The 26645-nt window shown below is 44.8% G+C and overlaps 2 protein-coding genes across 7 annotated transcripts; one reads left to right on the forward strand and one right to left on the reverse strand.

Annotated features, from left to right (window-relative positions):
- The first annotated feature begins 123 nt into the window (after positions 1–123).
- On the forward strand, positions 124–24543 carry LOC121589627 (Y+L amino acid transporter 2). 6 transcript variants are annotated; one of them, XM_041908692.1, is made up of 7 exons: positions 124–1074; positions 16262–16303; positions 20643–21159; positions 21456–21806; positions 21937–22105; positions 22356–22556; positions 22722–24543. In XM_041908692.1, exons 3-7 carry the CDS (start codon positions 20690–20692, stop codon positions 23115–23117), a joined length of 1587 nt encoding a protein of 528 aa, XP_041764626.1. In that variant the 5' UTR covers positions 124–1074; positions 16262–16303; positions 20643–20689; the 3' UTR covers positions 23118–24543. The 6 variants fall into 6 exon arrangements, with proteins under 6 accessions (XP_041764626.1, XP_041764629.1, XP_041764624.1 ...); XM_041908695.1 differs by lacking the exon at positions 16262–16303; XM_041908690.1 differs by lacking the exons at positions 124–1074; positions 16262–16303 and adding an exon at positions 18857–18908.
- On the reverse strand, positions 14911–15678 carry LOC121590716 (secreted RxLR effector protein 161-like). Its single transcript, XM_041910620.1, has one exon. The coding sequence runs from the start codon at positions 15676–15678 to the stop codon at positions 14911–14913; it is 768 nt and encodes a 255-aa protein (XP_041766554.1).
- Positions 24544–26645: the final 2102 nt, after the last annotated feature.

Raw genomic sequence — 26645 nt, forward strand, 5'->3', positions numbered from 1 at the left:
TACTATGGGCACAAGCAGCGCACAAGAGAACCAGCCATCTTGGACAGTGGGTCTGGACATCGTTCTGGTCAAAACTCGCGTTTGACGTTTCCCCTTTTTTTCACAACACACCGCTGTCAAATGCAACCGTCTGTCAAGCGCCGTGTTTCAGAAAAAAAGAATCGGAAAAGTCGGAAAAAGGAGTCTTTACGTTAAAAATTCTATCGTCATCCTTTCCGGAAACTGTGTGTGTGTGTGTATGTGAGTGTGGGGCGTGAAGTTGAGTAATGTGGTAGAAAGTGTTTCCTTTTCGGAAAAAGTACCGCGTGGGGCAATCCGCACCACTTTTCCGTCTTTCTAATAAGCGTGGAAACGCACGAGGAAAATTCTGCTCTGCGACAACGGTGCATAGGAGAAGGAAAAACGCTTCCATATAAAGGATCAAAGGAACCCCGTTCGATTTGGGTGGCGTCTGGACTGGTTTCGCGCTCGCTCGCCGTAATCGATCGCGTTGGGTCCGTGATATTACGGTGCAAATATCATCCAGGACGGCGACAAAGAGAAGAGAGCCACATTCACTGTCTCGGACCCCCCGCCAGGAACGGTCGGGAAGTCTGGTTGCGTAGGTGCGTACCCGTGTGCGACGAGGTGAGAAAATCGACCCGACGTTCCGTTCTTCTCGGACAGATGCGCACGGACAGTTGCCCGGCCGGCGAACCTGCTGCAGCGTAGAAAAGTGGTGTGTGTGTGTGCGCTGATGATTGTTCATTCATTTGGCCCGCGTAGCACAAAAACCATCGTCCGTCTGGTGCATCACGCGGTTCAGTAGTTTTTCCCCTTCCCAGACATCGGGAAGGTTTATTTTAATTCATTGCCCGTGAGTTTGCAACATTGCGTGTCTACGGCGCCGAAAGGTATAATTTGCCGAAGGAAAGAAGAAGCAGCGAAAAAGAAACACATCTCACGCAAATAGTTGATACTAGTTGCGAAAGGAACTGCTGCCACACATTAGCAAGGGTAAAAGTGTTGTGCATGTGAGAACTCAACTCAACGAACCGAACGAGCAAAGCCCACTAGACCAGGGAAAATAATAAGGTAAGTGCTGGTGTAGAAGGTTAGCATCGTGATCTATGCTTAAGGTGTAATTGTGTTTTAAGGATATTCGAGAGCACATGGTGCTGGGGCAGAAAACGGTCTGTCGGTGTCCTGGGGAAAAGGATGGCCTGTGCGCAAAATGCAAAGAGCGTGTGAAAGAGTCAGATATACACATAAAGGGCCTACGGTAGTAGTACGGAAACAATAACTATACTAGTAGGAAGGTCACCTGGAACCCGGTCGAGGGCAAATGTGTCTCACCGTAAACAAACCGGTACTGCTGTACCAAGGCAATGCACAGGTCCCACGGCAACTATAGTAGGGCGTTATCTTGTCCCGTTAAAGGAAGTGGCAAAGAAAATACATACGTCCGAATGCATTGAAAGCAGAAGCAATTGATCTTTGACTCTAGCAAGTGATTCTCGCGAGGCGGAAGCAGACGAATGTGCTGGCGGCCGCGAGTTAGCTATCGCTAAAACTTCCCCCACAACCTCGCTACGCGGTTCACTGGCGAAGATGGCGCGGTTGCCGCATGCTTCTTGTTGGTGTCATTACACGGCTGGTGCAGCCAACGTTTTTATTTCCTGGTCCCTATTGGTCATGCGCCAACTGTCACGGCAGACATGAGATGATTCCCCGGCGCGGTACCGGTTTGACACGTTTTACGTATCGAACCGCTGGGAATATTTTTTCTGACGCATGTAGTACGGTCTCGCTGGGTGTTATTTTATCAAGGTTGGCAATGTAATCGAGATTGGGATTAAGTTCAATCAATGTATCACACCAATACGCACGGGGAAACAATCTTACATGCCTGCATTTGTTTTTATACAAAATGTGGTAGTAATACTTGCTAACTGATATTTAAATTGAGGACAAAACTGCTGATGATCAACATTGAAATGTGCTTCTGTCTATTTTGAAGCAGAATGTGAATGAAACAATACCAAAAGCTCCACATATGTTCAGCTGTTGTCTTCTTCCACGCTACTGCAACCCATAGGAGGATTAAAAAGAAACAAAAAAAAAAATCCATCTGTTTCTATATTTGACCAAGGAGCATAAACGAACCGATGAACTAGATATTACTTCGCTATTGTATGAATCATATAATCGCCATATGATACCTAGCGCTTGTCATATGGCGAAAAAATATCGAAAACAAGCTTATTCTTAAAATAACAGTTTCATTCCACCCTATGTCGTATCGTCTACATCGTATTGCGATTTTCATGCGAATTATGTACACACTGAATGCACATTCAACCTATGTATGGATAATGCGTTATTCCCACGCAGCATTTGCATCCAATGCAACCTCTAAATGCCACTAGAGTTATCGTACATAATTTTTGTCTTCCCTTTAGAGCGTCTCATTCAGACAAGGGAAAATAAGGAGTATTTTGTTCGCCGTCTACTTGTTTTTTATTTTATTGCTTAAAACGAAGCGTTTGCAGGTATAAAGTCCTGCAGGCAGATGTTGAACTGCCATTCCCTTCCGATTACAGTGCGCAGGAATGCATAAACCCTGCAGGAGATGTAGCGTTTTCAGACCGGTTTTGCAGAAGATTTTGGCATGTACCTCCTCCTGCTTGTTTTGCTTCACGAGAAGGAAGCACAGACACGGCAAATGATGTATCATAAAAGGGCATTGACACATACACATGTGCCGTATAAACTAACCTGTAGTTAAATGCAGCCTACGGTTGAATGCAATTTTTTGTCTGTTGCGTTGGCGCAGGCATATATTTTTTGCGGCTGATAATTTTATATTTTTCTTACTGTTTTAAGATTGTTATATTTCTGTTAATGAGATATTTTCTGTAAAAAGACATTACATCCAGCCATCCAGACACACTTTTAATATCTGCTCGTAAATACAACACTGCGTGCAAGAAACATAATAAATGTTATTTTTGTTATAGCCTCATTACTTCAACCAATCGTAAAAATCTAGCAGGTAAGAAGGCAAACATATCAACATACACAACTTTTCTGTCAAGGAGGACCGCTCAACGATTGTGATTTGGTTTATACAATCTGATACATATGGATGTAAAAATAGCTCCAGCGGTGTTTTGCAGCCTGCAGACTATAGTTGTTATGGCAGAATATATTAATATGTTTAAGAAATCAACTCAAAATCGGCACAACACAAGTATCACCGCTGAAAACAGCCAAATGTTTCTAGCATCCTCTAGCATCCCGTCTCCCTTATCGCAGTATCGGCAATAGGAAAGTAAATTTGATTCCCTTTTCGAATACTCTGCTCATGCATTTGTAATCCACCGTGCACTGTGGATCGATAGCGGCATCCGAGAACGATAGATACCGCCCAGCCCATCACAACAGTGGTGCTGTACGTCGCATAGAATAATCATGATTTCTCATTGCCATGCCAGTTGACACACTTTGTCGGCGGGGCGATGTTTTCTCGAGGACGTCGCTCCCGGTTTGGCTATTACGTCGCTGTTCAAATTAGGTCAAACGGATCCAAACGCCCCGTCAGTGTGTGGCGGGGCGGAGTTCTAATCCGCCACGGCCCACGGGTTCATCGCAAAAACAGGTCACAGGATCGTTTGTCATCCTTCGCGCAACGTTCCAATCGAAGGTTTTTGTTTTTGCCACTTTGGCACTGGTCGCTATCAATGGGCGATTGACATGCCCCGGGGTTGGTGGTGGTAGGTTTCCGATTTGCGGCGGGGCGCAGTAAAGTTGCGCGTGGAGAGTTTTGAAAAGAATGTAAACGAGGGCGCACGCGGTTTTTTTTAATTTTAGAATTTTATAATACACACACACTGCTTATGTTCATGCTGTGTATCGCTGTCAAACTTCAAGGCAGGGCAGGTGGCGCTGTTTAACCGAACAGTTTAATTCCACAAAAAGATAAACGAAGAAAGATAAATCTAAGACAAAAAAAATTATTTGGTTTCCTACCATCGATTTTTGTTTAACAACTATTGTGTTTTTTTTAACTATATTAATAGGTTTGGGACTTTATTCCATATTGGAATTCGCTATTTTGAAAGAAGGGAAAAGGAGCAAGATAAATTGCTTTTTTGACAGAATTTTTAAACCTCTTAAAAGCCTAAAATATCTTCATCTTCTGCATGAATCGTATTAAATTCATTTATTCCCTGATATACGCTATTAATGCGGACTGGAGGTAATCGCGTATCTCGAATTATAATTATAGCGATCTTTCGTGTAATTTTGCTTGAAGTCGTAGGTTTTAGTCACTAAATTTGTTATTGGATCCGATATCAACCGAAGATTACAAATTTGTCATTTAATATGGTTTTTGAAATTCAACCAAAAAGAAATTTGTTTTGCCTTTGACAATTGATGTGTCTAATCAGTAAAATTAGCTCAACGAACTGTCAAATTCAGAATATCACGTATCACGAAATCGCGTATATCGAGTATGGAGTATTTCGGGGAATTTAAATGGTTAAGTGTGCAAAAGTACCAATGTCAATCAAAAATACCCATTTATCCAGATGTATTAGCCGAACATCGTAATATTCGACTTACGCAGACGCCATAAACCGCGTATCTAGGCAGCAGACTGTACGAATAAATAGTGTACATGGAAATCTGTGTGCATAGCATAGCACCACATTTTCCGCACTAGAATGAACAGCTGGTAAAATGTAGGTCACAAGTTACGTACACTCAACAACCACTGACGAGCGCCACAAGAGCATCCCTCCAGTGGGCGAAACAACCGGCGGGGCAGGAACAAATATGTGCCCAGGAAAAGGACTGGTGCGTATGTTTTTATTGCTCCCTGCAATCTACATGTGCCATACCATCAAAATGACCGATGCACGGACTTATCCTGTGTGTATCTTGAAACCCAATGCCGAGCCGCGAAACATAAACCAATAAGCGGATACTGCCGATGAAGAAATCTGACGGACCGTTTGGCATCAGTGACAGCATCAGTCAGTCAGTCCGAAACACGGATCTTATTAGTAAAGTTAGCTCGAGTGTCATTTCACGAATTGAGGTCACCTGTGTCGTGATGAAAGCACCATCAACGATGAGGTTCTTGAAAACGGATGGTTTAGTTATTTGTTGATACAAAATTAGTAGTATCTCTAAGCCATGCGGTGAGGAAATTGTCCCTTGTCAGACAGATGGATAGACGATTAGCTACTCAATCAGCTATCGTATTGTCGTCGTACGTCCCCGACTTCGGTCACGCATATTATTAACATGCTGGCATGTATTTCGCTTGATTTCCGCATAATGATTGCCATACTTTGCCAATCATGCGACACGCTTTCTATGCTTAATGTGCTTTCCAGGACAGCCTATGCTGAGAACGGATTACAGAAAATTATCGTGGTCGCTTCAATTACACTTATGTAATGTGTCATGCATTCGTTTTTTTCATCTCGCTGTTTCCTTTTTATATGTTTGCTGGAAAGCGCTAGTTTGACCCAGATTAGCTATTAACCATTAACGTTAGACGTATGAATTGCTCCAATGACCCACACGACACGGCGGGGTCTGGTGCGCGCGCCAACAATGATCCAAAATCTCCAACCACCCTACCCATGCGTCCCTGCCCCTGTGTGTGTGTGTGTGTGTCGTTGTGAGATAAATTATGTAGCGAGCAGGAAACAGTGCACAGTTTCGCTGCACCGTTTTGCTTTCTGCGCTACTACCCCGGTCGGGTCAGCACAATCGTAGCAAATCGACCGCAAACCGCTTCCAACTGCATGTGCATTTCAATCAATCAACGTTGCAACATTGGCCAATTCAAATACGGTAGCGCGCATAGCTCGCGATGAGGTCCGCGCGGCACGGGTCTCGAGCCGAACGCGAAGCCGTGTATTTTGGGTCGCAAGCCGGAGCAAATGCTGCTGCTGACGGCGGTGGTGGGTACTTTAATCTTTTCGCTGCACTCGCTGCTGCCGTACTCGGGAATGAGTTTGGTCTTTTGTTGGAAAGGCTTACACTAATACCCCCCCCCCCCCCGCCTGGTGTACTGTTTCCAGCGTTGCGGGACAAGTTGCGATAGGACTAGGCAAGCCACCAAGATGATTGCGCCACACCGCTCTATGCGCGCCTGTGTCTCGTACGCTGCCTCTTTCGTAGATCAGTTCTTTCGAAATCGACCTAAAATACGAGATCAAACAACGAAAATGCTGCGCTGCGCAAGGGAGTTTCTTACGAGCGCACAAAGGAAAGAGGTGCGGCAAAGGGATGGGTGAGGGCAATAACAGAACATGCATCTGTGGCGTTGCTTGCATTGCAGCGCCTTGGCACGCGCCACCCACGCGAAAATCGCGCTCCTGCGAATACGCGTGCCAAGATACGGTTGCAGGGTTGTTGGGATTGCATTTACTGTTGGTAAACATTTCGAGTATACAATCCATGTATTCAGAATTGAAATAGTGCGGTGTTGCGATGTTACCTACATGCCCGTCATGGGTTCAAGCCCCGAATGGACCGTGCCCCCATACGTAGGACTCTCAACATCAATAATGGGTAATCAATAAGTCACTGAAAGCCAAGCTCACTAGTGGTACAGGCAGGCCTTGACCGACAGCAGTTGTCAATTGACAAAAATACTTTATGCCAAACCTGTTTGGTTAATTTTTTGCCTTTTATTTAGCATGTGTTTACATTTCCAAATTACTTTAAAACACTAAAATAACACTGTTTTGCTGGCATATTTGATACTCGAAACATTTCAGCTTGGTTAAGAAACAAGTATTTTGAATAAAATTTTACATTGCAACGTGTTTCTCGATCGTGCTGGGGGACCCCTGTAATAACACACGAACCGTAAAAGTCAGCGTAACAAGTAGGACTGACCCAAACAGTAGCCAATCTTTGTACTACACTGGCCACTCGGCGGGAGAAAATGCAGAGATCGAATTATTCTGTCCCAAAGTGGTTATTATTGGTTCCCATTTTAAACCGCGTCATATGCCCGACCACTCCGCCGCCATTCGTTTGCGTTGGATTGTTGTTCCCTTTCTCAACATTGTTCTTTCCATCGCCCGGTGCGCTGCTTAACGATTGCAATTGCAGTTTGGTGGGCGGTAGGCTGCTCTATATTTGCATTGCCCCCGGTTTTCGGATGGAAAGCTTCCGGCATACGATTGGATTGGCGGTGATGGTGTAGCTAAAGATCCTGCAGCTGCACATTCGCAACGTTTTCTGAGTGATCTTTTTGCGATGGATAGCTTGGTGAAAGTGCATACTGATTAGCTGCGAACAGTGTTCATGAACTTTTCTGTCTGATAGTGCACGACAAGAGACTAGACTGTGTGATGTGCCAATTCGGTAGAGAAATAAAAAATGCTATGAAATAGAAAGACACACAAATAGAATTATGAGTTATTGATGCCTCACAAAATCATTGCTACATGCACATAAATAAAATCACCGATTTTGATAAGCGCTTCATGATAGATGACATGCATAATGATGCAAAGCAATGCGCCTAATTTGCACAGAAACGCAATCATCTTAAATCACTTAATTAATATTAATCATCAGACGGTGACTGACGTCATTCAAATATATTTGATAGTGTGAATCTGTGAAATTTGTTACGGCCTCGTGGCGATCCTAAGGCCAGCGCTACTATCTCATGTGGTTTCTCTCTTACCTCCATCCCCTGTTCTTCGGTTCTCGTATGTACGTTTGATTTTAAGGACATTTTCGGACAAAACATTCACTTCTATCACGGCTCGATTCGCGTATCTGGTTCTTTGTCTTTTTCTTGTCCATTCTCGCCGGTACGTACGTTGCATTTTGATGTTGTCTCCCTTTTCTTTTGGACTCTATTCAGCAGCAGCAACAACAAACAGCTGAATATTTTGGACACTCACTTAAGAGGCGACATAATTTAGCAATGACCTGCCGCCGCTGCCACCGCCACCGACCGTACACGACATGGCTGCAGCATGTCCACGTTCGTGAAATGGAGCTCGCGTGCGAAAGGCAGCATGAAACGGCGGCGCCTTGGACTCGTGCCGTGGCCTCAGGCCGGCACCGGTTCGCTACGGTGTCCGCAGCAGCGAGCAGCCAGCAACCTGTCGAAAAAGCGACGACCGAGGAGATCGGGCCCCGACGATCGCGACGAAAAATGTCAGGAGGGGGCCTGCTGCTGCTGCCGCTGCTGTTGTTGCCATTGAGGCTGAGACTAGGTCAATGATTTTTTAATTCAACCGCTCCTCGTTGCTGGTGGCGCGGTGTGTGCAGGGTTTTTTTTGGTGACTGTCTAAATTGGATGCTTATGCTACTTGCTATGCCGCCCCTGAGCGGCTTTCGCGACGCTCCGTCATTGTTGTCACAGATGCTCCCAACATGTGCAGAAGAAGAAGAAGAAATGGGGACTGTGAAATAACTTACTGGGGAATATCTGAACTCGAGTGACATATCGTTTCGCCACGTGTCAGACGGGTGATAAATATAGGGCTAAAAAATAATAGCTCATTGCTGTGAATTAATGTTTATCGGACAGATAAAGAGGTGACTTGTTTCAAGGCGTTGTGCAGATAGTGTTATAATTAATTTTTATATGATATTTTACCAATTTTTATGAATGTTTTTGTAATCATGACAATCAATGGACAGTAATAAGAAATGAGCTTCATCACCTGTATGTAGACTTCAATCCCCTTTCAACACACTTACATCGACTCATCAATGACGGGGAATCTGCGGTTGTGCATCATTTGTCACTTTAACTTTACATCTTGTCCTGTCAGAGAGCAAAGCCTTTATTAATTTACGGCTCAGCTACAAATCGTGAAGGAAATCAATGGGAATCACCAAAATGGTGTGACATTTGTGTGCAAAAAATAAAAAATAAACATGCAACGGACGTCCTGAATGGCACTTCCAATTTTGGTCATTGGGTCAGTGATTTTGTCGCTCAACTCGTTTCGAACGTGAGCCAGAGAACAGCCGTAACGGCGTGAATGTTGCCCATTCATGTTAATTAGTGTCGTTGATGATGGTCACCTTAATGATCGGCACGCTTCTGTGGGTGGGCTACGATTTACGACTGTTGCTAGATCGCTAGATACGTCAATCGCGCTTCCCGATCAACGGATGTTACAGTTTTTGTTCGAAAAGCAGTTGCTTACTTTAGCACTTGGAGTCCTTTACTGAAACGCTTTTGGTTTGATTTATATCCTACGTTCACAATGGCAACTCGTCTTTTATACATTGGGAATATCGAGACTTATGTGTAAAAGGTCATGCTTTTATTTCCGATGCATGACTCATTTTTTACACTTTACATGCTTCCATTCCGTCCTCGGGCGCATGTTTAATCGATCAGTTTTTTGCTTCCTCCCTACATATCATGTTACTTTCGGGTAGATTTCCCTTGGTTAGTCATTCTTTTTCCTGTTCTGTGGTAAATGTTCGTTCTCATTAAGCTTTCACTTGCAGTTGAGTACACATTTTCGGAGGAAAAGTTCAACGGAACTTGAAACGACTGTTACTAACGCTGCCATCTCTGACGGTAACGGTGTTGCGTGCGATGTAATCGTATCGTTTATGGTAAATTTGTCCTTGCACGCTACCCGCTGCCGCGCGCCTTGCCGCTTGCCTAGGGGATGACATTCCGCCGTGGCTGTTCCCCGCTGTCCAGATACGGGTCAAGGTTTATCTGAATGAACCATAATTCGGTTGACAGGCGGCGGCGGTGGCGGCAAACATGACGTGCTGATGCTACCGAGCGCAACCGAACGAATGGTGCGTAATTTGTGTGCAGCCGGTTTGTGTGTAAGGTCTGCTGGTTAAACGTTCATTTCCGGTGTCTTAGTTCGGCTTCTCCAACGCATGGCGGTAGATAAAAATGGTATAACTTTTCGTTGTTTTTAAATCTTCTTCTTCTTTTTTTTTTCTTTTTTGGCACAACAACCGCAGTCGGTCAAGGCCTGCCTGTACCCACTAGTGAAAGTGAGCTTGGCTTTCAGTGACTTATTGTTACCATAGCAGGATAGTCAGTCCTACGTATGGGGGCATGGTCTATTCGGGGCTTGAACCTATGACGGGCATGTTGTTAAGCCGTTCGAGTTGACGACTGTACCACCAGACCGGCGTTGTTTTTAAATACAATAACAAAATAGCGTTGCGATTAATTGATTGGGAATGAAATCAATCAAATATAGCTTCGATTTATTGTATATTTAAACCAACCAAAACTGTCTACACTGCAACGTTTTACATATGTTTTAGCGTGTCTACTACACGCCAATAAGACTCTATGAACGCAGAGCAAATCTCATAGCTCACCCACCGTTAAAACGGCATACATTACATAACCCATCAATTTAAATTCCTTTGCCTTTCTGACAGCTTTCGTGTGTGTCGCATTTCGCAGCAAGGAAATGGCGACCGGCTCGTCTCTCGTTTGTCTCGGCTCTCGTCGTCGGATGCAATGAAGCACAATTAACAAAGGCATGAATTATAAATTTCCTCCCATCGCAACTCGTTAGGGTGTGTGACATTGGTTCCATTCCTGCCTGTCAGCTCTCTGCTGCTCGCCTTCCACCGCACAGTGTAAGGCCTAAATCCTTGATCCGGAAAACCTACATCAAACAAAGTGGAGCATGCTTCACTGCTCCGGGGGAAGGGGGTCGTACATATGCAAACAATCAAACATATTTCCTATCGCCCATCTGTGTGGGTGCGAGCATACCGTTGCACTCGTTGCATACTCGCGCGGTGTGGGCTTACACATCTGTACAATCTCGATGGTTTGATGGCTACCTTAGATAGTCGAGTGGTGTTTTGCGCTGAGTCATTGCGGATGAATAATAACTTCGCGTGCTGTTAACATTTCAAAGCGATTCTAACGATAGAATCAGATTATACTCAATAACAAAGTCCAATAGCATAAGGTTCACTTCAAGGCGCAAAGCATGTTTGCAGCTTACACTGTTTACCTAGGTTACATTTGCCGGAGAAAGTACAGCATTGGAGAAGATTTGTAGCGAAAACCGTTCCACCACATGCCCGAGATGAGTTGAGCGACCGCAGACACTCACGGCTCTCGTGTACCGCATTTTTTCGAAACCTCTCTCGCATGGATCTCTTCTTTCTCGTCCTTTGTGATGTGAATCAATACTCCAAACGGTGGGCGAGGTTGATGAAACTTGCCCTACGATTCTAAATGTGTAGCTAGAGATGATGCCTTTCCCCTAACTCGCCATCATCATTGATTGTTCCCAGCGTGCAAGATGGGGGGAGGTTGCCAACGCCGCAGTGCAAATGAACGCACGTTTGACGAACTCTAAACGTCGCTGATGGCATTTCTACCGACTATATAGTTCAGGGTTGCGCACTGCTAAGGTTTCCAACTTCGTACGACAGAGGGAGTGTGACAGAGCAACAGTAATACACCTCCGGGTGGGCACCAAACCCGAAGGGGCAGTGGTGGGGTAAAGAGGGAGGAAAAAAAGACCACCAGGTCGAGGTCATCTCTCCTCCGCTGCTAGTGCTTCGCGCTTGGGTATGCAAACGCGTTAACCCGCGCTTCATACACACCGGACCGGGCAGGCACGGTCCTCCTCCCCCCATCGTTTGGCGCTTCTATGACGATCGAGAATTGAATGCCCTCGCACTCGGAGTAGTAACTGAGGGGTGGAGAAAGAGGAGGAGTTCGTTGGAGTTTGGTGGAGTCGGTGGAGGCCGCCAAAGGTATCGGTGGAGTGGTCTATCGACGGTGTGTCCGCCCTTGTGCCCTTCAGTGAAGCGGTGTGTACAAAGTGGTGTACACAACAGTTTACCTTCCTAGTGAGGTTAAGGTGAACTGTGCAGGCTATATGGTGCCTTTGGGTATCGGACTATGTTTACTGTGACCACCACCCATTTGGAATTAGAGATCCAGCACCATTAGTGTATTCTATTGTCCAAATAACGAACTCCACAAAGTCAAGGAAAATTGTGGCAGCATGTTTGTTTAACACAAACGTTTGTCGTTAGATGAAAAGATATTGGTACAATTTTGTAACCATTGCAACATACTGCAGCCCACTTCTGTTCCTAGACACTAGAACGAGTTTCAATTTTCCATTTTAGATTGGTAACTCTCTGTAAAAGGGAAATAACAAATTTCCGGTTAAGTGCTAAAATAATTCTAGCAAATCTAGCGTATCTGCTATGGCCGACACGTGCTGACACCGTGCAAAGGTTACACAACCCAGTAAGAAAGGGAAAGGTGAAAACGTATGTTTAGGCAGAGAGTACACCAATTTGTTATTTTTCCTTGGAGCACGGAATGCTTTCCACTACACGTGCCTTCGTACCAGTACATCAGCGTCTTTGTGTGATCCTTTTTTTTATGTGCTGTGACCTTTACCTGGCCTTGAATTTACAAACATTTAGGCGCGGTGTGTTGCCGCCGCCTGCCAGATGCCATCATTCCCTGACATAACGCGTTCTATAAATCCAATTTCATTTCATCGGCTGCCGTTGGCACCAGCAGTTGGTTGTTACTGTGAGGCTGAAATATAAACACAACACTGTGAGCAACTGCTCGCGAAAAGACGCGATGTTCCGGGAACTGTTTACCGGAATGCCAGAGTTCCAGACAGTAGAAGCTGGCACGTGTACGCCCGAGATGTTGGGCATGGTGTGCGAACGTTGCTTTGAGAACCGCAAGCCGCCGTTTTTCTGCTGTTGAAGGTTTTATTTTATTTTTGCGTAAAATTAAGTAAGCTCTTTTACAAATGGTAAAGGCAACCGGGTGCTAGAGGACGCACCGTTTACACGGAAAAGGTGATTGCCAAGGATGTTTCTTTTTTATTTCTCACTTGAAAGGGCTATCTTTAGAAATTCTGAGAAATATCGATACCAGACGATGGAACATGCTAACGGCTGGTTCTGAGAATTCGGATACGATTTGATTTCATACTTTTTTTTAAATTTCTTAGATGAAAAGTGGTTGGTGTCACGGCGTATGCCGTAATCATTAGTTTTTATTTTCATTATAATATGAATTATAGTTTTGGTACATCTACACTAACATATGATGAGGAAAGGGTGGGCCCATCATCGTCCATCATTATGTCCATCATCATTATGTAACGATCTTGATTGGGATCACATCACATAAACGTAGTCGATCTAGATCGCGACCAGTCTATGCTTCTTGTGGAGAGGCTTGGCTAGCTATCTATTTGTCAGTTATACAATGCTGATTAAATACGCTCATTGCATAAAAGTCATAGTCAGCACGTCCTGGCCACGTACAAGTTTTGACGGACATGTTATTAGGTCCTGCGGCGCTGTACCTTCTACTGAAAGGCTTAAATGCATACTCGACGCTTTCATCATTTCGATACGAATGAATCGATGTGGCGGACGTGTGATTAATTTCCATTTCCAAATGCAAGCTACTATCTTTACTTTGCTGTACAGATCCACCAAAGTTCACATATCCCTGTATTAAATTGCCTTCACCGATCGAGCCGGTACATGTTCACACGGATAGGACACACCACTGGCCGAAAAGCGTCCGGTACGCTGAAGCAATAGGTTCAACGAATATTTTCAACTCATCATTCAACCGACAAAAAGATATGAACCATAGCGACAACAGAGTTGCTGCCGCGTTCGAGATATCTGGCGTTAGCATAGCCGTCGGTGCACCATTACTCCGTGGTGTCAACCGCACGAAAGTGTTCGGCTTGGGGCCAGTGAAATGGGCTGTTTGTGGTTTGAGCATGTTTGCAATGCAATGGCTGCACTCGACGGCTGTCGACGGCTACCAGAGTACGTAGGAGTCCCCTTCACCTTCCGTTTCAAGGGAATCACCTGCTACGCTGGAATGTACACGTCCCATTATATGGCTGCGTTTGACGGGTCGATTTGGAGCATCATCACGCGACGGTACCATATGCCAATTCGGCCGAGAGACAAACTGCTCTCGGAATAGAACGCGCTTATCCCTGTCGTCCTGCCGCTCTCTAGCGCCAGTGCTTGTCACTCACGTTGTCCGTGTCTGACGTAAATCCGTTCCGTTGTTTTATGCTGACAGGCGTTCGCTACAGGTTTTGCTGCGTACTCGCAAACATTCTGCACGGCTGGGCATGTCGGGGTTTGGGCTGGATGGCATCTCCCATTTCATAGATAGCGATATCCTGTGACGACAGACGAGGTAGAAGAAGGAGATGAAAGCAGCGAAAGGTACAAAACGAACCCCCGCTGTTTTACATTTTAATTATCCCTTCGAAACACCCATCACAAGCGCACTGGGGCGAGGATGCTGATGACGACGTTGAGTATCTGCCGTATTGCAAGGGTAGTAGTAAGCCAAGCAGATGATTATGGTATATCTTTGCCGTTTCGCAGATTACAATCTGAGTGTGGGAGCACAGGTGCCTCTATCGTGGTAATGTTTTCAATGCTCAGGGAAGTATGATCTAATTTCCAATACTTAGAACGGGGCGATAATAGGATACAGCGCAATGAAAGCATGTAATTGAGCTACATGCATGCTGCGGATGGAGCTGGTCGGTAATTTAATCATCCTAATTCAAAAGGTTTTGTTTATAAATAATTAAATTAATCCAATGCCAAAATGCTTACAGCTTACATTAATACTATTGCAAAAAAAAAAACATTTGAAACAAGAGGGAGGGGATCTTAAAAACGATTAAAATGTTTTTTTTTATAATGTACGTAACATGTTTTATTTAACATGGGCTATAAACTTGTGGATTTTAAGGATTTGTAGAGAGTAGCTGTGTAAAGGTTGCTGGTTGGAACAAGACTATATTTCTAGAATCTTACATTAATAATCATAGCCTACTATTTTACTCAAGGCTTGCTCTTCAACACTCCTCCTCAAGCCTCAGAGATACCCATTAACTCGCGACTAATCTCGAATTTAGTCCGTTGCAATGGTTTAGTAAGTCCATCTGCAATCTGGTCCTCCGTGCTAACATATTCTAGAGTGACAATCCCACGGCTGAGAGCATCTTTGATGAAATGGTGACGAATATCAATGTGTTTCGTTCGTGGATGATACCCACCATTCTTCGCGATCGCAATGCAGCTTTGATTGTCACAACGAATTTCAATCACTTCATCCGCATTCGCCAGTTTCGCAGAAAGTCCGCGCCACCATGAGGCTTCCTGTACCGCCGCCGATACAGACATGTATTCAGCCTCACACGTAGATAAGGCTACCGTCGGTTGCTTCTTGCACATCCATGAAATTGCTCCTCCTTGCGCCATAAAGATGTTGCCAGTGGTGGATTTTCGTTCATCTGGATCAGATCCCCAATCAGCATCACAGTAACCGATAATTTTCGAATCTACATTTTTTTTGTAAACCAATTTAAAATTAGAAGTCCCTCGAAGATAGCGCATAACATGCTTCACTCCGTTCCAGTGTTTTTGTCCTGGATTTTTGTTGAATCGACTCAGCATGTTCACCGCGTACAGAATGTCTGGTCGAGTACTTTGTGCCAAATACATCAAACACCCAACGGCTTCTTGATACGGCACATCTTTCATCGCAGCAGTTTCATTGTTACTCTTCGGACTTTCTTCCTTGGTCAGCTTCTCACTGTTGTTCATTGGAACTGCCACTGGTTTACATTTATCCATATTGAACCTCTTTAAAATAGATTCTATGTAGATTTCTTGATCCAACTTGATGGTTTCTTTTGTCCGTTGAATCCTTATACCTAGGCAGTGCTGTGCTGCTCCTAAATCCTTCATACGGAAACAACTACAAAGATGTTTCTTCAGCTGCTTTTTCCATGCCACATCGTTGCTAAAAATCATCATGTCGTCAACGTATATAGCAACGATAATGATCTTACCTCCTTCGCTACCTACATACACGCAAGGATCGTACTGAGTTGGTATCAGGCCGAACCGTTGTAATGCTGCATCCAGTTTGTTGTTCCAAACTCGGCTCGCCTGCTTCAAACCATAAATAGCTTTGTTAAGTTTACATACCAACGTTTTCCGCTGTCCATCAACGAAGCAAGGTGGTTGCTCCATGTAAATATCTTCATCAAGATCTCCTTGCAGAAATGCTGTTACTGCATCCATTTGATCTATCATCAGATCATGCTTGATAGCCAGGGCAAAAAGGTATCGCAGCGAACAATACCGTACCACGGGAGCGTACGTTTCATCATAATCTTCAAACCTCTACTGATCTTTGTTTTCTCATTTACAGCTACACCTTCATCAGGAATTGGAAACTGCAGAAAAGATCCAGGTATTATTATAAAACAAACTGTATATTAACTATTGCTGTACATAACACTCAGTATGGTCTATGAGTTTCAAGCAAACATAATGTGTTATTTGTCTTGAACATTTAACATCATAATGTTCTATGCTACTTTTTGACAATCTTTCCTGTTTTGTCAGTACATATTAATCATTAAATTCATCGATCTTAACTACACTGGGCCGTATAAAATAAAAAAAAGAAAATGAAAAGAGTGAAGGAATTGCATAAGCATCATAATAATTTATTAAAAAGCATCCATCCTCGCACTTGCTGACAATCTCCCCCATACCTGCTGTTATTGTAACTTAATCGTCAGTGTTTCAGAGTGTTTCAACAAATGAGGCCAATTTGTATCCACACCGGGAGGAATGTCTGTCATTTATTCATACCTTACGAATGTTTATTCACTTCGCTTTCTCCGGCGCGCACCGAGTATTCTGTACTGACAGGGACTGCAAGGCACGGAGAGAAACAAAAGCTAAAGCACAAATTAAAGACAACCCATGATTAACGAATTTTACCCCAAATGCGTTATCGGGGAACACGGGGGAAATCGCACCGGGAATGGGAAACGATAAACTGCAGCAGGTTGGAGCACCAGACCCGTATAGGTCAGGGTGCTGATTTCGCTGCTTTCCTTTTGGTGTAGGTCCTTTCCATCGTCGAAGGATAAATAATGCCACCGCAGCAATGGTGTTGGGCGCACGGGGCGCGCCCGCCGCTACATTCGCTGCCAATGTTGCGATGGCCGCCCGCTGTGTTGACACGATCATACTACCATCGCTTTGCCTTTCGATAAATCTCACTTACACACAGAGGCGCATTATAAATGCATGCAAATAAAATCAATGATAATGACTTCAGCAATTAAGTCGGCAATAAATAACTGCATCGTTGAGCCCGTTTGCAATAGTTATTGGGTTGTAGGGCAATGGCAGGGCGACCACGGGACGGATGCTGTGGCTGTGGACACAAGGACTCAGCGATGGCGAGCAGCGATTGGTTTGTTCAATGGGTGAGGTAGCCTTGGTTAGTCATTCCGTCGGGGGTGGGTGATAGCTTGTTGCAACAAATGCATTTGTTTGCCGTTTCGCTGGTGCATTCCGGAATAATTGATGCCCAAGCATGGACATCGGGGGATGAGGGAGAGTGTGTGTGACAGAGAGAATGAGAGAGAGAGGGTGGTGTACAAAGACAAGGGTTGTGCTTGTTTTAGTAGAAGGTAGATTTGCAATTCATATCACCACTACAACACCCACTCCCGCGTTTGCACTTTCATCGGGCACGGCGTCCACTTGAGAACAGGGGAGGTAAAGAGTGGGCGGCGGTCGCATGAAATGTATGCATTTCGGCTGGTGATCGGAACCGATTTGATTGGACGTATGCATCCGGCGATCATAGTGCTTCGAGCGCGAGCGAGAAATGCTCGTTCCATCTCATCGCCTCTGTTCATCGCTTCCCAGCACGCACACACACACAAACACCTAGACAGGGAATGAATCAATTAATTACGGCAGAGCGCATACACATTGTGCAGTCAGGAGCAATGGGGTGGGAGGTTGGTGTACGGATAATCACGCATGCAGGGAAGCTGCCAAACGTGTCACTGTTGAATGTTGCGCATAAATCTAAACACAGTGAAATGGTCTACGAAAAGTGTATTTTTTCCCGTAGTATCACATCGCAGTCGGTGGGGTGGTTTGGAGCATGTGGTCGTTCATTTGACAGAGAAGAAAACCGTACCAGCGCAATCAAAAACGGGTCATGGAGAAAGCCTTGTCCTATTTTCCGTATGGTCTCAGTCTCTCCGTCCTTTTTACTCGACCGTTGGATAAAGTGCTGGGTAAAGAATTTAACTAAATGGCTGAGTTAGATCTGACCTGTTTGGATGATCGATCTTCAAGCAGTGGTGGTCTAAGAATGTTCTCAAGGAACGTTCATTCATGAAATTTTTCTGTTTTGTTTATGTAACATATTTATAAATTTGCGTGTTTCTTTTTGAATTACTAATTTTTTAATTCTGTTTTAAATCCTAGAAACATTCGTCTTAATACCTATTACTGATATCTACTATTTAACGTTGAAATCAATGAGATCAAATAATCGACCTTGCCTTCTCATTGAGAGGTTTCCAGCAAAATAGTTGAACACAACTTCAAATATTCCCCCTTCAAGGGGCATCAATGGTGAGTTTGAATGAAAGGTCTCATAAAGTCGGCCCACACGGTATCATCACGCCCACGAACTTGAGGCGTGAATGGAATTTTTAATTGATACAGAATTTCATCCCATTCTTCACACGATGCACCATGCCCTGACTCTCTTCAGTGAGAGTGAAGCAGTGTTCCCAACGGCTGACAGCTGATATTTAACTTTGTGATATTTGTTGGTTTGCCTAATTGGTCTCAGTGGTTTAGTGACAACGTTTGGCGTTGCTTTCTACGATGGAACTTGAAACTGAACAAACAACCCCTGTGCCACTGTTAGCTGCCAACCGATGGGCGGGAAGGCTTCTTGATTAAATGTCTTGATCAGTATGTGATCGACCGTCAGTGGAAAGTGTGGTGTATTTATTTAATGAATTTTTGTAAGTTATGATTTAGTTTAAAAGTTATCTTTTCGTTACCAAACGTGCATTGTAACAGGAAGATTCAGTTTTGGAATCTATGTTTGGTTATGGTGTTGTTGCGTCAAGTGGGCAAAGTTAGCATAGTGTCACGGTGTCACGTTTATGTGCTTAATCTCTGTTATCATCAAATATTCTCTTTTTGAATTTTCAAAACCTCTCTCTGGTTGAAATAAAAGTTCCGGTTGACCTATAAACAATCAAGAGTCATGCAATGTCCTAATCTCGGCACACTTTTTGACGTACACTGTTAGCCGCCAGCAATGCGTCGTTAGCTTCCGAGCGATAACCAATTTATCAGTTGACTCGCCAAATTATGTGGCAAATAGAAATTGTGTATGATTCAGTAGAAATGCAATTAACATACCCTTTCCCGTGCTGCTTGTCTTGCTGGCTGACTTAGGGGGGACCGAGACCTTGGAAGTTCTCACTCACTTCACTTCACTGCGCATGAAGTCTTGCAAAGATTGTTCCTGCCGGTAGACAGACACGCTATGTCTAGCCGCAAGTAAAGCAGGAACTGTCTTGTGGGTTGAATGTACTAAAACCTAAATGAAAAAAAAAAAGAATCTGATAATGTTCAACCGTACGCTCTTTACTGCCGCCAAAATTCAAGACATTGAACGATCTTGTATTGCTTTACCTCGTTTTCACAACTGTGAACGTTCGTACGTCCGCTTGCAGTGAAGTGATATCAATTAGATAGAAATCAGTTGTAGAAACAAACATTGTCATCTTTCTGTTTAGCACCCCGTAATGGCAAAGCTCAACACTGTACATACATTCTGTGTTGTCAGCTATCGTTGTACATCACGTACAAGTGTGTTGCTCTCACATTGAGCAGTGTGAGCTGTACTTCTCACGTGTAAAGGTGGGTTTGGGATTTTGAATTCGTAAAATATTGCCATTCTACAATCGAAACCAGCAATCACCGTACATCCCCAGGTTGTTCTTCGTTCTACTTTCTGGTAGGTTTCTGCATCTGTCTAACGTTAAGATGTGCGGAGCACAATCGGAGTTGCGCAGATAAGGCAATAGTGTACAAGGACAGACCCTTCCGCTAGTGACAACACAAGAAGAGTTGTAAACGGTTCAAACGGAAGGTCGAGGACGTAAGATTCTGTCTAGCTTTACGTGTTCTCTGGCCGGGCGCTCGTGCCATCGATCTGGCATGATGTGGTCTGAACAGAAGATTAGGAAGCAATTATCAAATTAAGTGTCCCGCGAGATAGAAGCCTACCAGTGTGTAGTCATGAACGCAAGATGAAACAACGCGTTAAACAGGCGTTGTTCGTGGCAAACGTTCTTGGTGTCGTTAGCTCTCGCTTGAATGGTTTAGTAATGCATGAGCCCTTTCTTCTAAAAAGCAAACTTTTGTGAATCGACAGTTTATGGTTTTGGTTTACGGTTACAGTTTTCGGGTAGGTTCGTGAATAGTGTACATTGCGGTAGTGCTGTGGTGTATATTTTGCGCGAGCTTTCGGTTAGATCAGCATTTGTTCAAGTTCAAGTCATTCGCAACCGAAAGTGTTTTGTGCAGAAGCCCATCGCACCTATACTTGTTCTCTAGTGCGCAATGCACACTGTGACAGCAAACTTGTGCGTAGCTTGAACAAAACTTGACCGTGCCGTGTTTGTTTATGCTTTCTATGTTAATTTATTTATTTTCATTATTTTTTTCTCCTTGCTCTGAAGTATATCCCGAGCCCACAAACAGTAGTTTCCGCCACGTTGGCCATACAATGCCGCTGAAGCAACGAAACGCAGTGTTGGAGCTGCATTCTCCGACCGAGGACCAGCTAGTGTCACCGAGCGTTGGCTCGGTCGCAACAGATTTCGGTTCCATCACGGACGATGGTCACAGCACAATGGCGTCGACCGAGAAGGCAGAATCGTCCGCCCCGGCGGACCCGGACAAGGTGAAGATGAAGAAATCGCTTGGGCTGCTGGAGGGTGTTGCCATCATTTTAGGCATCATCCTTGGCTCGGGTATCTTCATCTCGCCGAAGGGTGTCCTGCAGGAGGTGGGCTCGGTCGGTACGTCACTCGTGATCTGGGTGTTGTGCGGCGTGCTGTCGATGATTGGCGCCCTCTGCTATGCCGAGCTGGGCACGGCTATTCCCAAATCGGGCGGTGACTACGCTTACATCTACGAAGCTTACGGGCCGCTGCCAGCCTTTCTTTACCTTTGGGATGCGACTGTGATATTTGTGTAAGTGTGCAATAGTGAAAAGGTGCATGAGCGGAATTTTAGAGCCAGGATCATGAACAAGAATTGTGTGTGCCATTCTGTGGAGTGAGCTTGCGAGCCGCATCATATTATGATTCTGAACGCTGATCCTCGACTCTAAAGTGGAACGTGTGGCGTAGTGAGCGCGTTGGTTCTAATGTTCGAATTTCTTCTTCTTATATTTCATCCCCTGGCTGTCCTTGATTTGCGGGGGGGCGTTGATCTGTTTCGTCTTGCTCAAATGATCGTGCCACTTTACCGCGGCTGTGCTTCTCCAGCCCGAGCACGAATGCGATCATGGGATTAACGTTTGCGAGCTACGTGTTTCAGCCACTGTTCGCAGCTGGTTGCTCCGTCCCGACGATAGGTTTGCAGTTGTTCGCTGCCGTTACGATCTGCGCCCTCACCTACATCAACGCCTACGACGTGCGGGTGACGACCAAGATGCAAAACGTGTTCATGTTCACCAAGATCGGTGCACTGGTGCTGGTGATAGTGGTTGGCGTCGTCTGGATGGCGATGGCCGAAGGTGGCATGGACAATTTCGAGAACGCGTTCGACGGCACGGAAACCGACCCGGGCAAAATCTCAGTTGCCTTCTATTCGGGCATCTTCTCCTACGCTGGCTGGTGAGTGTGCTGTGTGCGAAGGGCCAGGCTCCAAGTGTGTTCCAAGTAGGGCTTGCGTTGTCCCGCGCTATCCTTCAACGTTTCGGCTGACTTTAATCGACCCTACCCAACTCTCCCCTTCAACCTGTAGGAACTATCTCAACTTCATGACCGAGGAGTTGCGCGACCCGTACAAGAATCTGCCCCGGGCGATTTATATTTCCCTGCCCCTGGTGACGGCCATCTATGTGCTGGCAAACATGGCGTACGTGGCCGTCCTGACACCGCAAGCCATTTTGGCCTCCGACGCCATTGCCGTGGTAAGTGCGATCTTTTTGTTTTGTTCAACCCTTCAATCGTACCGAGACTCACCCGGTATATGCTGCCTCCGTTGATGTTATGTGTAGCCGGTCCGGTCCACCTGACATCCCCGCGCAGGTAGCGGTGCTGCTGAGTCTTCCGTTTTTGATCAATTTTTTTCCTTCTCTTTCTCGCTGTCTCCTTTCGATTGGATTCGATTGTTGATGTACGGGGCGATCCTCGTCGCTCGGCGCGATTATGTTCCGGTAGACGTTCGCCCAGCGAGCCATGAGCTATGGGGCGTTTGTGATGCCCATTCTGGTGGCAATAGCCGCGTTCGGTGGGCTCTCCGTGCACATTATGACATCTTCCCGCATGTGCTTCGTCGGTGCGCGCAATGGTCACATGCCCGAAATTCTGTCCCATATCAATGTCAACCGCTTCACGCCGATGCCATCGCTCGTGTTTCTGGTGAGCATACACATTCCCGTGCACGCGCAAACGGTGGAAAAGATTTGAGAGGGTACCTTTGGGGTGGAGGAGAAGGAGGGTCCCTTTCACTTCTGGACACACATCGTGCGCGGTGTACCTTTCCTAGCTTCGTTTGCTGATTTTTTTCTCCCGCTGTCATTACAGTGCGCACTGTCGCTGCTGTATCTGTTTATTAGCGACGTGTACGTCCTTATCACCTACAGCAGTATAGTCGAGTCGTTCTTCATCATGCTGTCGGTCAGTGCGGTGCTGTACTTCCGTTACACCCGGCCCGACATCCATCGTCCGATCCGGGTGCCCCTCTGGGTGCCGACGGTGTTCGTCATCATCTGCGCGTTTCTGCTGATCGTGCCCTGCTACGTGGCCCCTTACGAGGTGGGCATGGGCGTCGCGTTAACACTGGCCGGCATTCCGGTGTACTACGTCGGAGTGGCTTGGAAGAATAAGCCGAAAGCGTTCACGGATGCGCTCGCACGGGTAACGCAATTTTGTCAGAAAATGTTCATGACGGCCAAGGAGGAGGTCGATGCGGACGAGTGAGTTAATTCGGGAGATTCCGCTACTGCTGACAATACTACTGGCCAGATATCGGTTCATCGGCAACAATCAGGCGCAATCAGACACTTTTTGATTTGCATCGTGTTATCTACGTTTGGGGTTTTACATAGGATATGTTACTGTATAGTAGAAGCAGATGGTGGTCATGGTGAGAGAAAAGACATCTATTACAATGTGTTCTTAGCGTGTAAGGGATTGGCAACATTGTAGCAGCAGCAGCAGTTGGGCGGAATGCTTATTATAGTTTAACACTTAGAATTTATCATGCTGGCATTTATTATCGACATTTTAAAGACCCAATTTTTATTCAATAGCAAGACACAATCACTGACTATAGCATTTAAAAGCATTTTGACAATTGTTGAATGTATCATCCATTAATCTCAGAAAAGGAATCTTGCTACATCTCAGAGGGAAAAACTGTGACTACAGCTTAAAGATAGAACCTTAGAATCTCATCCATGACCGTTTTGCAACTGTGTCTCTTTTACGTTGTTTTAATCTGAACTATTTTCCAGCCATCAACCCTTGCCGTACAACCACATAGTATTGAACATAGCTACTTTACGTCCGTCTTTTTATCCGCTTAATCCGCACGATTTTAATTTACCAATTTCGTACAAACTTTTTTACAACGCTTGTAGCATCTATCATTTTAAATCAAAATACAAAATGTGCAAAATTAAGATCTGAAAATGGGTTTCAAAGAGATGCACTGCTAGGGCTACGTGTGGCAGGGACTTGCATTGACAGAATCAGCAGAAACAGATGCATACTTTATTCAACGGCAGTTTGCTCATATCTTGATTGTGTTACTACGTAAAATTATCATATTCATTAGATTCATTCGCGTGTTGCTGAAATTGCGGAAAACATAATTCTCAACTCTTTGACGAGTGTGTTTGGCCATACGTGTACACAGCACGACAACTGACGGGAGAAGTTGTTGGTAACGTGAAAGATACGTAAGAGATTATAATTGGCAGCAATAATGTATGAAGGTTTTCTGTTTATCTTAAGCTTTTAAACTCTGCTAGATATCGCAATACCAAGACTCTCATGTGTACTCAAACGTTTGTTCCGAAAAGAAAAGTTAACAGCTCATGTGTAGGAAGACTAATGGCTAAGGTGAATGCAATCGAGAAACGAGCAATTTTTCCCCCAGAATCTGGGTAGTAACGCTAAGACATTTGAAGGGAACCACTGAGACTCAATATAAGCGCCAAAAGATTGACCGCGACGTAGCACGTGTAGGGGAACGGGAAAGAAGATTAAACCTTCGATCACACTCACCCTCTCCCGCTGTCTCACACACTTGTATCTGTCTTCCGCAGCGGAGATGTCTCTGTATTTGTCCACAAATGATATGCTGCACATGGTGCAAAGGAAATAAATTACTGTTAAGGAACGTTATTGTGCTGATTTTCAATTTGTGTTGATTTTGATGAATTAAATGTAGTACTCGCTCGTGTTTCTTTGTAACGTTTCTTTGCTTTTTTACATCATGCATGCAATTATTGTTAAAGTTCGAAAGGTTTTCTCCCCAAACAGTTCTCCCCGACTCAAATGCAAGTGAAACGAAGGTTCCGATTCCGATCAATTCATTATTGACATGTCTCCATGTCTATTCCTTGCCTATACAATAAGGTGTGCGATAATTTCGATCGATTATGAAAGTTACAGCACAACACCACCCCATCGACCTCGTCGAGGCGTGTACTGTCCTTCTTCCTTTACGCTGTTGCGCTGCCACTATCGAGCGGCGAAAATATCTGTTTGGGTGTGTAAAAATGTATGTGATACGACGTCTTACCGTGCGTGTAAAAGGCAGGCACAGAAATACCGTGCAAATAGGCGAGAGAGAGCGTCTTCCGTCAAGGGTAGGGCACCATCGCGCGATGGTGGCTATCCGTACGCGGTGTAAACACACCCGTCTCCTGTCCCGGCCTGGTTTGTGCGGTGCGGTGGAACGCAGCCGTGGTTCATGTTTTTCAGCTTAGCCTTTTCTCTGTCCTCCTCGTTTGCGCCATGAAGCGAACGCAACATTATGTATTTCATATCCGGCCATGATCCACATTGTGGACGGTTCTCTCAGTAGGTCAGAGCGAGGTTTTGAAAATACAATACAATATTTACAGTTTGTGTGCTTTACGGTGACCGTGCTCTCTCTCTTTTTCTCTCTATCTCCGTGTGTGGATGGCAATATTTGTTCTCTCGCTTGTTCGGGCCAGTACTACAGGCGTTCTTTCTCCTCGGGCACGAACATGCTGAATGTGAGATTTTAACAATCCGTGTTACGGTATGGTAGGGAATGTGACCGGTCAGGAAGTGGTTTTGGCAGATTAAAACACAATGATTGAAGCAGTCGTGTGACTTCTCTAAATTAATTTTCACTGATACATTACACATTGTAGTATCTTAAATAGGAATTTTATCGCTGTTTACGTCATAGCTGGGTCATGGGTTCAAGCCCCGAATAGACCGTGCAGCCATACGTAGGACTGACTATCCTGCTATGGGGGGAAATCAATAAGTCACTGAAAGCCAACCCCACAAGTGGGTTGGCAGGCCTTGACCGTCATCGGTTGTTGAGCCAAAGAAGAAGAAGTTACGTCATAGCTTAAGTGTTGTCTTTACTATCACTCGTACCAATACAAGATAACGAATTAGTATTGCCACAGATAACAACATTTTCTCTTGTGTAGCAACAGTATAATTTCACATCGCATGTTGCAGTAATACACCAGGCGACTCCATCTGTGAGCAAATGTTTAATGTTCGTCATTTCTGCAAACATTACTATTTAAACATAAAATTGGATTTTATGCAACTTGAAACTCTATACACCATAATGTTGTTGACTGATTTACTTTGAAACTAGTATGGAAATAGCACATCAATGTGTTTTTTTATGATCTCCTTCTTTACCTTCGTTAGCACATGCGATGATTAGTGTCAGTTGGGAATTTATGGGAGAAACAATGCAAAATTCCACCGCACCTTTGGGCGATAATTTGTTCTTTTCTTTCGTCGTGCAAACGTGAGCCTCAAGAGTTCTGTCTCATCGTTAAAAAGGGCACATGCTCAAACGACCGTCAATCTGAATTGCCGTGAAGAAGTCAACGCTGCAACAATCCTTGAGCGTGTGGGTTGAGTGAGAATGGAACAGTCACGGAAAGGAAAAACAAACCGATCTTGTTAATCAGAGATGATTTATGCGACCAAAAGAAGTAAACTGCATGGTGGGGGCGTTGGTGATCTGGTTCTGGTGATCGTTGGCATTTTAGTGGCATTGTTGCTCGTTGCTAGGGTGAGGCAATTAGCCTCACAGTGGTGGTGGGTGTACAAATTAGCAGTCCTTGAAAGATCGGATGCCTCAATTAAGTTTTAAATTACAAGCGAATTAGTGAATTGTACCTTCCAAAATTAACAATGACTGTAGAATCATTACAAGACAAATTATTTTATTATTACTGTTTGGGAGTTTTTACGTAAGCTTCAGTTCTGATC

The sequence above is a fragment of the Anopheles merus genome, chromosome 2R (genome assembly GCF_017562075.2).
Source record: "Anopheles merus strain MAF chromosome 2R, AmerM5.1, whole genome shotgun sequence".
Taxonomy (NCBI): domain Eukaryota; kingdom Metazoa; phylum Arthropoda; class Insecta; order Diptera; family Culicidae; genus Anopheles; species Anopheles merus.